At 38.7% G+C, this 15,164-nt stretch overlaps 1 protein-coding gene across 1 annotated transcript in view; it reads right to left on the bottom strand.

The window, feature by feature from the left end:
• The window catches only part of LOC136873862 (calpain-9), a 1,061,895-nt gene extending 1,058,888 nt beyond the window's left edge, over positions 1 to 3,007 (bottom strand). Inside the window, exon 1 of the mRNA XM_068227619.1 lies at positions 2,090 to 3,007. Coding sequence (XP_068083720.1) covers positions 2,090 to 2,258 — 169 coding nt within the window. The 5' untranslated portion in view covers positions 2,259 to 3,007. The remainder of the gene's footprint in view (positions 1 to 2,089) is intronic.
• Between the last annotated feature and the right edge of the window lie 12,157 nt (positions 3,008 to 15,164).

The raw sequence follows: 15,164 nt of genomic DNA, 5'->3' as shown, positions 1-15,164 counted from the left end.
TCACTCGGTCAACTCTTGTTCTTTTCCGACCCCGACGCTATTAGGTTTGCGAGGGCTAGGGAGTCTTTCATTTTCACGCCCTTCGTGGCCCTTGCCTTTCTTTGGCTGATACCTTCATTTTTCGAAGTGTCGGACCCCTTCCATATTTTCCCTCTGATTAGTGTTATATAGAGGATGGTTGCCTAGTTGTACTTCCTCTTAAAACAATAATCACCACCATCACCACCACCATTTGCCCGGTGTGAAAATGAAAAACCACGGAAAACCAGGTCGTGCCTATATGCAATGGTATGTTCACGGGACTAGGCCAAGACAAGGTCTACAGGACTTGACAACATAAATTGTAGTCTGGTATGAAAGAGCAGAAATCAGTGGATTAACCTCTCAAAAATCGTCGAATCAAGCCACACGCATTGCGGTCCTGGTTATCTCAGTGGAAATCTCCTAACGTAACGTTTTTCAACTCGTCATTTTAGGAATCTTTTCTTCTTTATCCTCCACTTTCCTCACTTCATGGTAGCATCGAGAGTGTAATCTGTATTGCACTATGGACTTGGTCCAGTTTCACGGCTGAATGCCCTTCCAAAATACAGCCCTGTGTGTGTGGAGGAATGCATTCAACTGTTATGTGTTTCGGAGATCGTCCGCAGTGCGATGTGTTGTGTATAAATGTAGAGACGTGTTTGAAAACAAACAAACAAACACCCAGTCCCCGAAGCGGAGGAACTAATTAGATGTGGCTAAAATTCCGGTCCATCCTGGAATCGAATCCAGGACCATCTCAACTTAAGGTCACCATGCTGACCATTCAGTCAATGTATTTATTGTCCAGCTTCATGGCTCAGTGGTTAATTGTTTTCGCTGGGCGTCCTGATTAGCTCAGTAGCTTAGCTGCTGGCTCTCCAGGTTCGAATCCCGGACAATAGTAGGTTGAGATTTTCATCTGAAAGATCGTGTGGTTCGTGAAGGGCATCCGGCCTTAGAACCCAAGCCAGAACAGAAATGAGCGTAGGTGACTCCAGCGACCCCAGAAGTAACTGGGAAAAGCTGAGAAAAGAAGAAGGTCAATCCATTTGGCTCGGGAGCTGGGTGTTTGTACTCTCCCCTTCGTTTCTGCAACTCGAACACGACACACAACAAAACGACAAACGCAACCCACTTTCATCGGAGGGTCTAGCCAATAACCACACGAAATTATTATTATTGTTATTATTACACGTTATATCCGACTTACGTGCGCGACTAAACTCATTTAGCTGATGTTCCTTTTTTCTTCTCCCAAAATCTCTTCTTCTTTCCGTTGTTGCTTTTCAAACGATTTTCAGATCAGGTTTTGTTAGTGGTTGTGCTTGGATAGTTTGCAAAGCGGTGATTGTCGACTGATGTTCTGAACTTAAATCTGTCTAATACAATGTCATCTGTGATGCCTATTTCCTGAAGATCTTTTACAACTTCGAGGCAGCCATTCTTTTCTGTTTTTTAGTTTCATTAACAGAGCAAGGTTCATTATTCTTGTCAATTTTCGATTTCTCATTCTGAGAATATGTATCTAAAATTTCAAACGTCTTTTCCTGAATATACCCGAGATTTTCTCTGAGGGTTAGTATAAGTCATGAGTTTTCTTTATCGTCCAGATTCTTCCTGTACAAACTGGTCAAAAAAATCCGGAAGAGTTTTCTTTCTTTATTTTCTACATCTTATCAGTGTTGCAGTTATTATTATTTATTATTATACCTTTGCTGGAATTGAACTCTGATGATTCAAATAGGCCTCGGGTCTACCAGGGCGACTGCTGTCCATTAAAGTTACATGTATATATTAAGGTCTCATGAGGTCAAAATGAAGATTCCCTCGAGTTGTATCCGTTCTCTACCTCTCATTTCAGAGAATGTCTCAATTGTACTCACAATAATTAGTGAAATCAAAACTAAATACTTCGGATGAACCCTCAATGAACACTAGGTCTTTTGAGTTTGTAACTGAAATTCTGTCTCTAAACAAGTAATTGACTTATAAAAGGTAATACTGCATTTCATCGGTTCATTATTGAATACATAGGGAAAGAAGAGACTAAGAATTCTTTACTTACTTGGGTGCACGTGGCCGTTGGTTTTGACATGTCCATTTGTGTGATGGTGAGCGTTGTGGTTCCTCATGATGGAGGTGGGATGCGCGGCGCCAGTCGAGCGATTGGCACCACTCGCTGACAACGGCGTTCTACTGGCTACCTGTGTCTCACTAGGCACTCGTATCATCATTTTTACGAACACAGAAATTGGATACTCCAAAAGTACAACACATTTCTCGGTACAAAACTCACTGATAATACAGATTCCTAGTTTTCACTGTCAGTCACATGCCAATATATTCTAAAGACACAAATTCACTAAGTCACATTATTAAAAAAACACTAACTTGAATTTGTAGGCACGTACTGGCTGATTTCACAAATTATGGCACATCAAAACTGAATGATTATTATTTATAATGAAACGAAAGATTTTGTTTCATAAATTTCACACACAAGCTCTTGCCACACAGTTAAATTTTGTTCGTAATGTTAAACTTCTCTTCCTGAAAATTATTCAGAAATGTATCTTAATTTTCACGCGGTGTACTGAATTAAATCTGAAAATGAGGAAGCTTGGTGCAAACAGTCAAATGAGTAAACAGCACAGTTGTAATATTCCGTTAAAAGTTGATGGTATTCTTTGCTTTATTTGGTGTTCGTTAATTTCACGCCATGTCACATAATGCGTAAGGAAGTTGTATTAATTTCACACCGGACGTTATTTATTTTTGAAACATTCGACAGTTCGTGACAGGTGTAGTCATGAATGTCACAAGGCTTGTATTATGCAAGGAATGTGGGGGAGTTAATAGGGCACTGTATCTTCTGTTGACAAACAACACGCACGCGCCGGCTAGCGTGAACTGACACACGATAAAAATGACAACGCACGGACATCCAACTTGACGGCCTCGACCTTCCGAACGCAGCAAACTCCTGCCGACAACTGGCGCGGTCTTCTCTTCACGCACTCTGGCGCTCACCGCTGCGCCATGCCCATCTGGCGGCGACTGCTCGAACCTGCCCTGACGTCTTCCGTTACCGCTACAGGTGGCCTAGGAGGAAGTGAATACCGGGCTTACGTAACATCACAAACCTGTCCGACACCACGACAATACACGAGAAATGAAGGGAGCACGCGCATTTCTTTTGTTTCGGATTGTTTGTGTTCTCATGTTGGATTAAAAAAAAAAAAAAAGATACGGAGGGTTTGCAGCTGACCCAGTGAGTCCAGCGGAGGAAACAGGAAATGGGTTACTCGTGTCGTAGAAACAAACAAATCTTTATTGCTGTCCAGCGCATTGAACACAGTGTAGTCGTTTTCATATCACACTAACGGTCTAAAGACCTACTTAACTAAATGCCGTCCACTGCTTAGGAGTGATGTTGAGATATTATCGATATGAAAAAAGTAACATAATCAATTACATTTAATAACAAATTATCGATATGAGTAAATATCGATACTTCCTATCGAAATTCGATTATTCAGTATATATATTTAATTTCGATATTCTTGCCGTATCGATACCATCTAACGATAAATTCTGATATGGAAAAGATCGTTAGGAAAACTTAAGGAATTGTGGTATTAATGCAACAATGGGTTAAAAACTGTAATTAATTAATTATTAATTATTAATTAATTAATTAATTAATTCATGATAATACAGTTATTGCTTTTTCGTCCTAATAACTACTTTTTGACTGTTTTCGGAGACGCCGAGGTGCCGGAATTTTGTCACACAACGAGTTCTTTTACGTGTCAGTAAATCTATCAACACGAGGCTGACGTATTTGAGCATCTTCAAATACCACCGGACTGAGCTGGGATTGAACCTGCCAAGCTAGGTCAGAAGATCAGTGCCTCAACCGTCTGAGCCTCTCAGCCCGGCTAATTAATAATAATGAGTCATTATATATTACCCTATAAGAAAGACAAGAAGCATTTTAATATAGAAACATGATCGTTTGTTTTATTATTTAATCCATTTACCCTCCAGGGTTGGTTTTCCCCCGGACTCAGCGAGGGATTCCACCTCTACCCTCTCAAGAGCAGCGACCTGGAGCTTGAGAAATTTGATCGGGGATACAACTGGGGAGGAGAACCAGTACCTCACCCAGGCTGTCTCACCTGCTATGCTGAAGAGGGACCTTATAGGGGATGGAAATATTGGAAGGGATTGACAAGGAAGAGTCATTAAATTAGGTCCCATCCCGATATTTGCCTGGAGATGAAGTGGGGAAACCACGGGAAACCACTTCGAGAATGGGTGAGGCGGGAATCGAACACCACTCTACTCAGTTGATCTCCCGAGGCTAAACTGATATCGTTCCAGCCCTCGTATCACTTTCAAATTTCGTGGCAGACAGAGCCGAGAATAGAACCCGGGCTTCCGGGGGTGGCAGGTAATCACAATAACCGCTACACCACAGAGGCGGACGATCATTATATTTAATTCTCTTAATTATCTTGTTTTTCTCGGAATTGCCGTGATTCCGAATTTAACGTCGTACAATTTTTTAATACCTTGGTATTGCTAGGGATAAACCTAAGATAATCCTAAAAATGTCCTAATGAAAATTAAAGAACTGCGAACTTCATCTGCGAAGGCAGCCAGGAGATGTGTGGCAGTGATTTGAAAGATGAAAGGGGAGCATGGACTGAATGAGGTTCGAAGAGCTTTATGTTTACAACCCACGACCTCCCGAATGCAGAGCTCCCTTTCAAGCTGTAACTTCGGTGTATTTCAAAATAATTTCAAATCCTAATATTAAAAAAAATGGATATCGCGAGGTGTCGACATTTTCTTTTAATAATGTCGGCGAGTATCGATCTCGAATGAAATGAATTGTTATATCGGAACGTCCCCATTGCCTACGTCGTAGAAACTGCCCTGGATGTAAAATACACGAAACTAAAAAACACTCTTCGCAGATTTGAATTTTTGACCTATTCTTCCGTATGAGCCACCTATCTCCGAAAAGATAGATAGGTGGTTTGGGAGCTACCGATACCGGTGCGCTTTAGCGCTCCTCTGTCGATTTGAATTTTAGATAAAAGCGTAAGCGATATTAATAAATGAATAACGGTGAAGAACATTTGGGTGGACTTCAGTGGCACAGTTATTATTTTCCTCCCTAGATAGTGAAATCGACATCTGTAAGACGGCTACACAACAGAGTCCCTTCAATTATATAGCAATTGAAGAGTAACGTTATGAAAATGAAACTTCATTGTCTGCTTCCAGTTTCAACCGGGTCAAGAATGGAAGGAATGAAATCCCAACTAGTGGCAAGGATAGGAACTGTGCCAGCTACCGAAGCCTGTCGCATTCCTTTGGGATAAGATTAACGACTGACAGATGAAATATTGGAGAGTGTTGCTGGAATGAAGGATTACAGGGAAAACCGGAGTACCCGAAGGAAAACCCGTCCAGCCTTCGCTTTGTCCTGCACAAATCTCACACGGAGTGACCGGGATTTGAACCACGAAACCCAGTGGTGAGAGGCCGGTGCGCTGCCGCTTGAGCCATGGAGGCTTAAATAAATAACATTATTATTTTATAACTATTTCGATAGTCAAATGGATTCAACTCCTTAGCAACATTGCTGTGTAACTGTTTCGTTTCCGAACCTCAAACACGAAACTCGCAAAATATATTTTAGAAAGTTCTTTAGGGAATATTTCCTTCTATTAGATGAAGTTTCCAATAATCTTTTGATTAATTATGAATCAAGAACCCATTTTTTCTAATATTCTAATAATAATAATAATAATAATAATAATAATAATAATAATAATAATAATAATAATAATAAATAATAATAATAATAATAATAATAATAATAATAATAATACCGGGCGAGTTGGCCGTGCGCGTAGAGCCGCGCGGCTGTGAGCTTGCATCCGGAAGATAGTAGGTTCGAATCCAACTATCGGCAGCCCTGAAGATGGTTTTCCGTGGTTTCCCATTTTCACACCAGGCAAATGCTGGGGCTGTACCTTAATTAAGGCCACGGCCGCTTTCTTCCAACTCCAAGCTCTATCCTATCCCATCGTCGCCATAAGACCTATCTGTGTCGGTGCGACGTAAAGCCCATAGCAAAAAAAAAATAATAATAATAATAATACCGAGCTCGATAGCTGCAGTCGCTTAAGTGCGGCCAGTACCCAGTATTCGGGAGATAGTGGGTTCGAACCCCACTGCCGGCAGCCCTGAAGATGGTTTTCCGTGGTTTCCCATTTTCACACCAGGCAAATGCTGGGGCTGTACCTTAATTAAGGCCATGGCCGCTTTCTTCCCATTCCTAGCCCTTTCCTGTCCCATCGTCGCCATAAGACGTATTTGCGTCAGTGCGACGTAAAGCAACTAGCAAATAATAATAATAATAATAATAATAATAATAATAATAATAATAATAATAATAATAATAATAATAATAATAATAATAATAATAATAATAATAATTGTTCCGGGTTTATCTGTGGAACGCAGAGGTGAAAGAAGGTGCGGGCTTGAATGGGTCTAACTACAAGGTCAAGAATTGACTTAAAACTTTAACAACGGTTATATTTCTTTCATTATATATATATTAAAAAAACTTAACACATTTCCACAAGGGAAAATAACAATCAGGTACAATGCCAATCTTGAAACCAGATTAGGAAAAATCCAAGATTCAGAACCTTAACACTTTGGGCTTTAAGCCCCTAGTTTTACAATTTTACAAATGGAAGAATAATTATTTAGTTAAGGGCGGAAATCTCTAATTCAAGAGCAGTTACTCCCTAAATCATAATATCTAGCCTCCCAGAGGCACACTTTACAATTACAAAACTTGAAAAAAAGCTAACAGGCTCTCAGGTGTCCATGCCTACTCAAGGCAACATCAACGTACAATTACTGGCCTCTCAAGGCACAATTTACAATTTGAAAATGATTTATACAGAGGTATTTAATACCCAACCTATGGGGCCTCCAAGAAAAAGGAACAGGTCAAATAACTGGCCCAAACACAAAATGAATGAAGGTGAACTGCGCTCCAAGATAATGAAAACTTAGAAACCTACAGAGCTCTAGGCCGATGAAACAGGGGCTATTCCCAACTACTGAGGTGACTCGTATAGAAATTACTTTAACACCTTACAGAAGAAAAAGGTACAAAACATAGTCACCTCAATCCAAGATGAAAGGGAGCTCGAGAGGGTACTTCACTCTCTATCCCCGGTTTACAGTTAAAGATTTTTGAAGTTTTTACATTAGCCTGAAGAAAGTTACATTTTAGAAAAGTTGTTACATACTAAAGAGTCGGACCTTTCCCTCGGATTAAACTGCGGAGTTAGCAAGGAAGAATAAAGTTATATGGCCATTACCTTATAGATGCTCTGGTTGCCGACGAAATAGGCCGCCCGCCTCCTGCTTAACACACACACACATACACTCAGAAAGATGACGATCAATTGGCCAAGAAACGTAAAAATCCGCAGTTTATAAACCCTCAAGGAAGGTTCGAGATCATTCAAGACTAAAATAGCCACACCCTCTAAATTTTATTGGTTTAGTTCAAAAGTAACACTCAAAATCGAACAAGAAGCCTGTGATAGGTGGAAAATTAATTATAGAAATTAGTGATTGCTTGGATTCAAAACTGGCGGAGAGAAAAAGGAAATATTGCCAACCCAAAAATAAATGAACATCAATCAGTTACAAAAACCTCGAAATACAAAACTTCTTTAAATTATAATTTCTTACACTTTGCACCAAAGTGCATGATCATAGTTTTTTGGTAATGTCATCTGTGGAGAAATGTCCAAATTTCTTGATGTATAGCTAACAAAACTAGGAGAAATTCAGTCAATTTAGGAAACTTCACAATAACAAAAATACTCAATATTTTTGTGGTGACATCTGATTAAAGTTCCAAGTTGGTGTAGTTTCAGTTTCACTGTTTGACCAATAGAGGAATTCATTTAGGCGCTGATTTTGAATGCGCGGCGTTGAGGTGTACCTCCCGGTACAATACTACTACTACTACTACTACTACTACTACTACTACTACTACTAATAATAATAATAATAATAATAATAATAATGTCCGTCTCTGTGGTGTAGTGGTTAGTGTGATTATCTGCCACTCTCGGAGGCTCGGGCTCAATTCCCGGCTCTGACACGAAATTTGGAAAGGTGTACTGGGTGGAAAGCGGTCAACTCAGCCTCAGGAGGGCAACTGAATATAGGGGTCGCTTCCCACCTCAGCCATCCCCGAAGTGGTTTTCTGTGGGTTCCCACTTCACCTCCAGGCAAATGCCGGGATGGTACGTAACTTGAGGGCACGGACGCTTCCTTCCCTCTTCCTTGTCTATCCATTCCGATCTTCCCATCCGCTCACAAGGAACCTGTTCAGCATAGCAGGTGAGGCCACCTGGGTAAGGTAAAGGTCCTCCTGCGGAGTTGTATTCCCCGACCTAAAAGTCTCATGCGCCATGACACTGCCCTTGAGGTGGTAAAGGTGGGATCCCTCGCTGAGTTCGAAGAGAAAGTCAACCCTGGAGGATAAACGTATTAATAATAATAATAATAATAATAATAATAATAATAATAATAATAATAATAATAATAATAATAATAATAATAATAATAATAATAATAATAGGGTCTAACAATTTTTCATTTTACAGTTTGCTTTACGTCACACCAACATAGATAGGTCTTATGTTGACGATGGAATGGGGGAGGTCTTGGAGTTGGAAGGAAGCGGCCGTAACATTAATTAAGATACAACCCCAGCATCTGCCTCGTGTGAAAATGGGAAACCACGGAAAACTACCTTCAAAGCTGCTAACAGTGGGGTTCGAAGCCACTATCTCTCGAATGCAAACTAACAGCGGCGCGACCCTAACCGCATGCCCAACTCGCTCGGTAATAATAATAATAATAATAATAATAATAATAATAATAATAATAGTAATAATAATAATAATATGTAGAAGTATTTATAATCAAGGATTAAAGTGGGTAAATTAAAGTGGCCCTCAAGTATAGGTTATGTGTGTCTTACAACATGCTCATACAGTCAATATTTACAACCTTCTCATCGGATACTACGAGGGGCGTACTATATTGTTTTACACTTTATTTTTTGTACGTCCGGGTGTAGTTCACATTTCACTTTTGAAGGTGGTGACGTGTAACTAGTGCCTTTTTCCACCGTCTGGTAGCAGCACAAACACAGGGGCCAACGAATGCACTCGTCATAGCCACTTCATAACAACACTGTCAGCGTAGCAGCAAACAACATGGAAAGCAACCGTCAGGGCCAGCGCTATACGTCTTGGTTCCTATTGAAAGAAGGCGTGTCCACTGCAGAAATTCATCAGCGCTTGGTGGCAGTCTGTGCAGAACATGCGCCGTCAAGGAAAACAGTTAACAACTTTGAAAGCAGGGCGCACGTCGGTAGACAAGGGAACCAGTTCTGGAAAAAAAAAAATGAAATGGCGTATGACTTTTAGTGCCGAGAGTGTCCGAGGACATGTTCGGCTCGCCAGGTGCAGGTCTTTTGATTTGACCCCCGTAGGTGACCTGCGCGTCGTGACGAGGATGAAATGATGATGAAGACGACACATACACCCAGCCCCCGGGCCACAAAAATTAACCAATGATGGTTAAAATTCCCGACCCTGCCGGGAATCGAACCCGGGATCCGTGTGACCAAAGTCCGGCACGTTAACCCTTTAGCCATGGATCCGGAAGCCAGTTCTGGAAGGAATGTGACAGTGTTAACACCAGCCAACATTGCCCGGGTCGAACAGGCCATCCAAGCAAACAAATACATCACATCTACGGAAATGGAGGCAGCCACGGAAATTAGCCGAAACACCCTGCAGTGGATCGTGCACGGCCGCTTACAGTTGAGGAAGGTGTTATCGACGTGGGTGCCTAGACTCTTGTCTGCAGACGAAAAGCAGAGGCGTGTGGACATGTGCAGAGAACTTTTGCAACGCCATGATCAAGATCCAGCCGACTTCATGGCTGGTGATGAGACATGGCTCCATTACCATGAGCCACAAACGAAACAACAATCGATGCAATGGAAGCATAGAAGCAGTCTACCGTCATGTTGAACAGTTTTACCTGTTCGGGAACATGAAGAAACCTCTGCGTGGTCGCCGTTTTGCGGATTTTGCAGAACTGGACACAGCTGTCAAGGCATGGGTACGCAGCACTCCGAAAGAATAGTTTCAGGAAGGTCTGGAGAGACTGACACATCGAATGCAAACGTGCCTTCAGTTACAAGGAAATTATGTTGAGATGGTGGACGTAACAACAGATGTGTAATGTACTTCATTTGTGTACAAGAAATAGTGTGTAAAACGATATAGTACGCCCTTGGTATAATATACAGGACTAGGAAGACACCCGTGCTTCGCTACGGCTTTAATATGAAAGTATTATTCAAAGTTTCACATTATGGAGAGTCCACTGTCAGCTGAGCCTGTAAAATACGTCCTCAGTTCGTACGTCAAACTGTTTCGGGGTAATAATTATTATTTTTATAATCTACCACTCACTCGAACCCCGTACGAAAGAATTTTAATGTTTTAAACCATATCTGATTTAACATCTAGAACGTGAAAGCGACCAACCTGTGAAATTTTGATTTTGTACGTCGAGCAGTAATGGAGGAATGAATACTTTTTAGGGGTGGATGTTTTGAAGTATTCATTAACATCTAGGATATAGAAGACAACCCATCATAAAAGCAGGTTATGTAAGTGCCTGAAACGGTTTCGGTATTTTACACCTAGGACATAAAAGAACGTCCTTCTCGTAAAATTACAACTTTGTACGCCAAACGGTTTTGGAGGGATGAATAATTTAGTTTAGGGAACCAACCTCATTTGACACTGCGGTGCAATATTTAAAAATATTTCCTATTTCAAACCTAGGATTTAAAATATATTCCGCTATTTGGAATTTTGTCTTCGTACGTTAAACAGTTTCGGAGGAAGAAATTAATAGATTTGTTTTCGGATCTTAACTCCCATTTAACTCTCTGAGGGGTTAAATTTGTTTCAAACCTTCTGTTGTTTAACACCTAGGATATCAGTTGACATTTTATCTTCGTAATTCAAACGGTTTCTTAGAAACGTATATTTTTGTCATCATTCCTCATCCCCCAGTCAAAAAAACTCTTAGGGGCATATTGTTTTAAGTACACTTCTTACTTGTATCCTCATAAAAAGCATTCAACCCCTTTTACATCCCACTTAAGTCGATTTCCATCCCCCGCCCAACAAAAAATACTTGTTTCTTTACTTTTAAAGGAGATTCCAAATACCAATTTTCACGTCCAAAGCATCCTTCGTTTTTGTGATATAAGTATTCTCATACAAAAAGTTGAACTTACTTTTCAATTCATTGATCCACCCTAAATTGGACTTTCCAAAAACAAAAGAATGCGTGCTTCTTCATTTTAAAAGAAGATTCCAAATAAAAATGTTCATGTCTGTAACATCTTCGGTTTTTAAGATATAAGTATCCTCACAAAAATTAATTCAACCTTTTTTCAGCCTTTTTTAACACCCTCTTTAAGTGGATTTTACGAAAACAAAAAATGCGTGTTTCTTTGTTTTTAAGAGATTTCAAATACCAATTTTCGCCTCTGTAATATCTTCAGATTTTGAGATACCAGTATCCTAATAAAAATAATTCAACCCCTCTTGCTGTCCTTTTTTTACCCACCACCCAAGTTATTTTCCGAAAAGAAAAAGTATGTGTTACTTTGTATTTAAAATATTAAAAATACCAATTTTTACGTCTGTAACATGCTACGTTTTTAGATACACCCATTTTAAAAATTCATCCTTTTTGTCAGTCCTGTTCACCCCCCTCAAATAGGTTTCCAAAAACAAAAAACAATACGTGTTTCTTTATTTTTCAAACTTTTCATGACTGAAACATCCTCAGTTTTTGAGATATAAGTATTCTCAGAAAGGTATTTAACCCGTTTCTCACCTTTTTTCACACCCTAAAGATACTTTTTCCGAAAACAAGAAATTTCGTGTTTCCTTATATTTAAAGGCGATTCAAAATACCAATTTTCATGTCTGTAACATATTCAGTTCTTGAGATATAAGTATCCACATAAAAAGTATTCAACTCCTTTTTCAGTCCTTTTTATCCTCCCCCTCCTCTGACGTACTTTTTCCGAAAACAAACAAATACGCGTTACTTTCATTTTTAAAAGAGATTAAAATATCAATTTTCACGTCTGTAACATGTTAAGTTTTTGATATATACTGTAAATATGCTCATTTTACAAAATTATCCCCTTTAACACTTTCAGTGGATTTTCTGAAAACAAATTATGCGTGTTCCTTTGCTATTACAGGAGATTCCTAACACCAATTCTCACGTTTGTACATGTTATATTTTTGAGATAAAATCATTTTAATAATTCAACCCCTTGTCACCCCTGTTCACCACCCTTTAAGTAGATTTTCCAAAAAGAAAAATACTTATTTCTTTATTTTTAAAGGAGATTCCAAATACCAATTTTTATGTCTGTATCATCTTCAGTTTTTGAGACACATGCATCCACAAAAAAAATTCAACACTTTTTTCAGTCCTCTCCCCCACTGACGTGCCTTTTCCGAAAGGAAACAAATACGTGTTACTTTATTTTTAAAATATATTAAAAATACTACATGTTTCTTTATTTTTAAAGGAGATTGCAAATACCAATTTTCATGTCTGTATCATCTTCAGTTTTTGAGATACATGCGTCCCCCAAAAAATTCAATCCCTTTTTCAGTCCCCTACCCCACTAACGTGCCTTTTCCGAAAACAAATACGTGTTACTTTTATTTTTAAAAGACTGAAAATACCAATTTTCACGTCTGCAACTTGTTAAGTTTTTGATATATAGGGCCTACTGTATATACGCTTAGTTTTAAAATTTACCCCTTTAACACTTCCCGTTAAGTGGATTTTCAGAAAGCAAATTATGCTTGTTCCTCTACTTTTACATGAGATTCCAAATGACAATTTTCACTTCTGTAACATGTTACGTTTTTGAGATATACACATTTTAAGAATTCACCCCCCACCCCCACCCTTTGTCACTCCTGTTCAGCAACCCCGTAAAGAGATTTTCTAAAAACGAAAAAATACGTGTTTCTTTATTTTTAAAGGAGATTCCAATATAGGTATAGATATCCTCATAAAAATAATTCAACTCCTTTCCGCAAACAAAAGGGTACCGTACATATTTCTGTATTTTTAAAACACTTTCCAAATACCAAGTTTCTTGTCCGTAGCATGTTAAATTTTTGACATGATATACCGGTACGCAATGTCCATGTCTTTAAACTGTTCACTCATTTTAAAAATGCATTCTTTTCACCACCTTAGCATCCGTCCTTAGTGAGTGAGCACCTACATTGTAATATGAATGTATTCCCAAAATGTCATTTCTTGATGTTCACTAGTTTTGGCTCGGCGATGATGAATCAGTCAGTCAGTCAGTCAGTCAGTCAGCCAGGAAAAGTTATCATATATATACCCAGGTAGACTAGCAGTTGCCCGCGGCATCGCTCACGTGGATTTTGTAATTTGATAAAAGTAATCGTTCCTCAGCATTGTACTGAGACATTATCTGAAAATCCCTAAAGTACAAAAACTCACCGAAGAATTGAGTTTCATTTACCCCAGAAACTCTTTGTAAACCACGTTTGTGATATTACCATTTGGGGCTAACGCGACCATGCGACATAGAACCGCACATATTTATGAGAAACTTCCCTCTCTCAAGTCGAAAAGAATAAATGTATGTTTCTTTATTTTTAAAGGAAATTCCAAATACCTATTTTCACATCTCAGTTTATGTGTCCCCATAAAAAGATTTTAACCTCTTTATCAGTCCTTCCCAAACCCCCAACCCCATCTAAGTAGATTTTCCGAAAATAAAAAAATGCTTGTTTGCTTATTTTTAAAGGAGATTCCAAATACCAATTTTCATGTCTGTAACATCTTCAGCTTTTGAGATATAGGTATCCTCATAAAAATAATTCAACTCCTTTCCGCAAACAAAAGGGTACATATTTCTGTATTTTTAAAGAACTTTCCAAATACCGGTACCAAGTTTCTTGTCTGTAGCATGTTAAATTTTGGACATATACTGTAGATATACCGGAACGCATTTTAAAAATTCACTCGCTTTTTCAATTCTTTTCAGCCTCTTAAGTGGATTTTCCGAAAACAAAAAGTACGTTTCATTATTTTTAAAGAGGATTCGAAATACCAGTTTTCACACCTGCACATCTGTAACACCTTCAGTTTTTGGAGATATACGTATCCCCATAAAAATAATTCAACCTCTTCTTCACTTCTTTCCACCCCTCTCCCCCTTAACTCGTTTTTCCGAAAACAAAAAATCGTGTTTCCTTTTTTTAACGAGATTCCAAATACCAGTGTTACACGTTTGAAACCTTCAGTTTTTGAGATATAAGTTTCTCCATGAAAATAATTCTATTTTTTCACTTCCTTTCTCACTCCCCCACCCGGCTTAAGTGATTTTTTCGAAAACAAAAGCACGTGTATCGTATGTATAAAGGAGCTTCCAAATACCTGTTATCACGAATGTAACATATTAGGTTTTTGAGATATATGTATCCTTGTAAAAAAATTCAACTCGGTTTTCATCCCCCAAGTTGACTTCCCCGCAGAAAATGCGTGTTCCACTATTTTAAAAGGAGATTCCAAATACCAATTTTCACGTTTATAACATCTTTAGTTTTTAGATGTAAGTATTCTCATACAAATAATTGAACTAATTTTTCAATTCCTTCACCCCGTCCCAAGTGAATTTTCCGAAAACAAAAAATTCGCGTTTCGTTATTTTTAAAAGAGATTCAAAATACCAATTATCACTTCTGTAACATGTTAATTATGCTCATTTAAAAAATTCAGCCCCTTTATCAGTTCCCCTTAAGTGAATTTTTCGAAAACCTAGTATCTATGTTTCTTTACTCTGAGATTCCTAATACCAATTTTCAAGTCTGTAATATGTTACGTGTCTGAGATAATTT

Source organism: Anabrus simplex, chromosome 1 (assembly GCF_040414725.1).
Source record: "Anabrus simplex isolate iqAnaSimp1 chromosome 1, ASM4041472v1, whole genome shotgun sequence".
Lineage (NCBI taxonomy): Eukaryota > Metazoa > Arthropoda > Insecta > Orthoptera > Tettigoniidae > Anabrus > Anabrus simplex.
The sequence above is the reverse complement of the archived record's forward strand: the minus strand, read 5'-3'. Positions and strand labels throughout refer to the sequence as shown.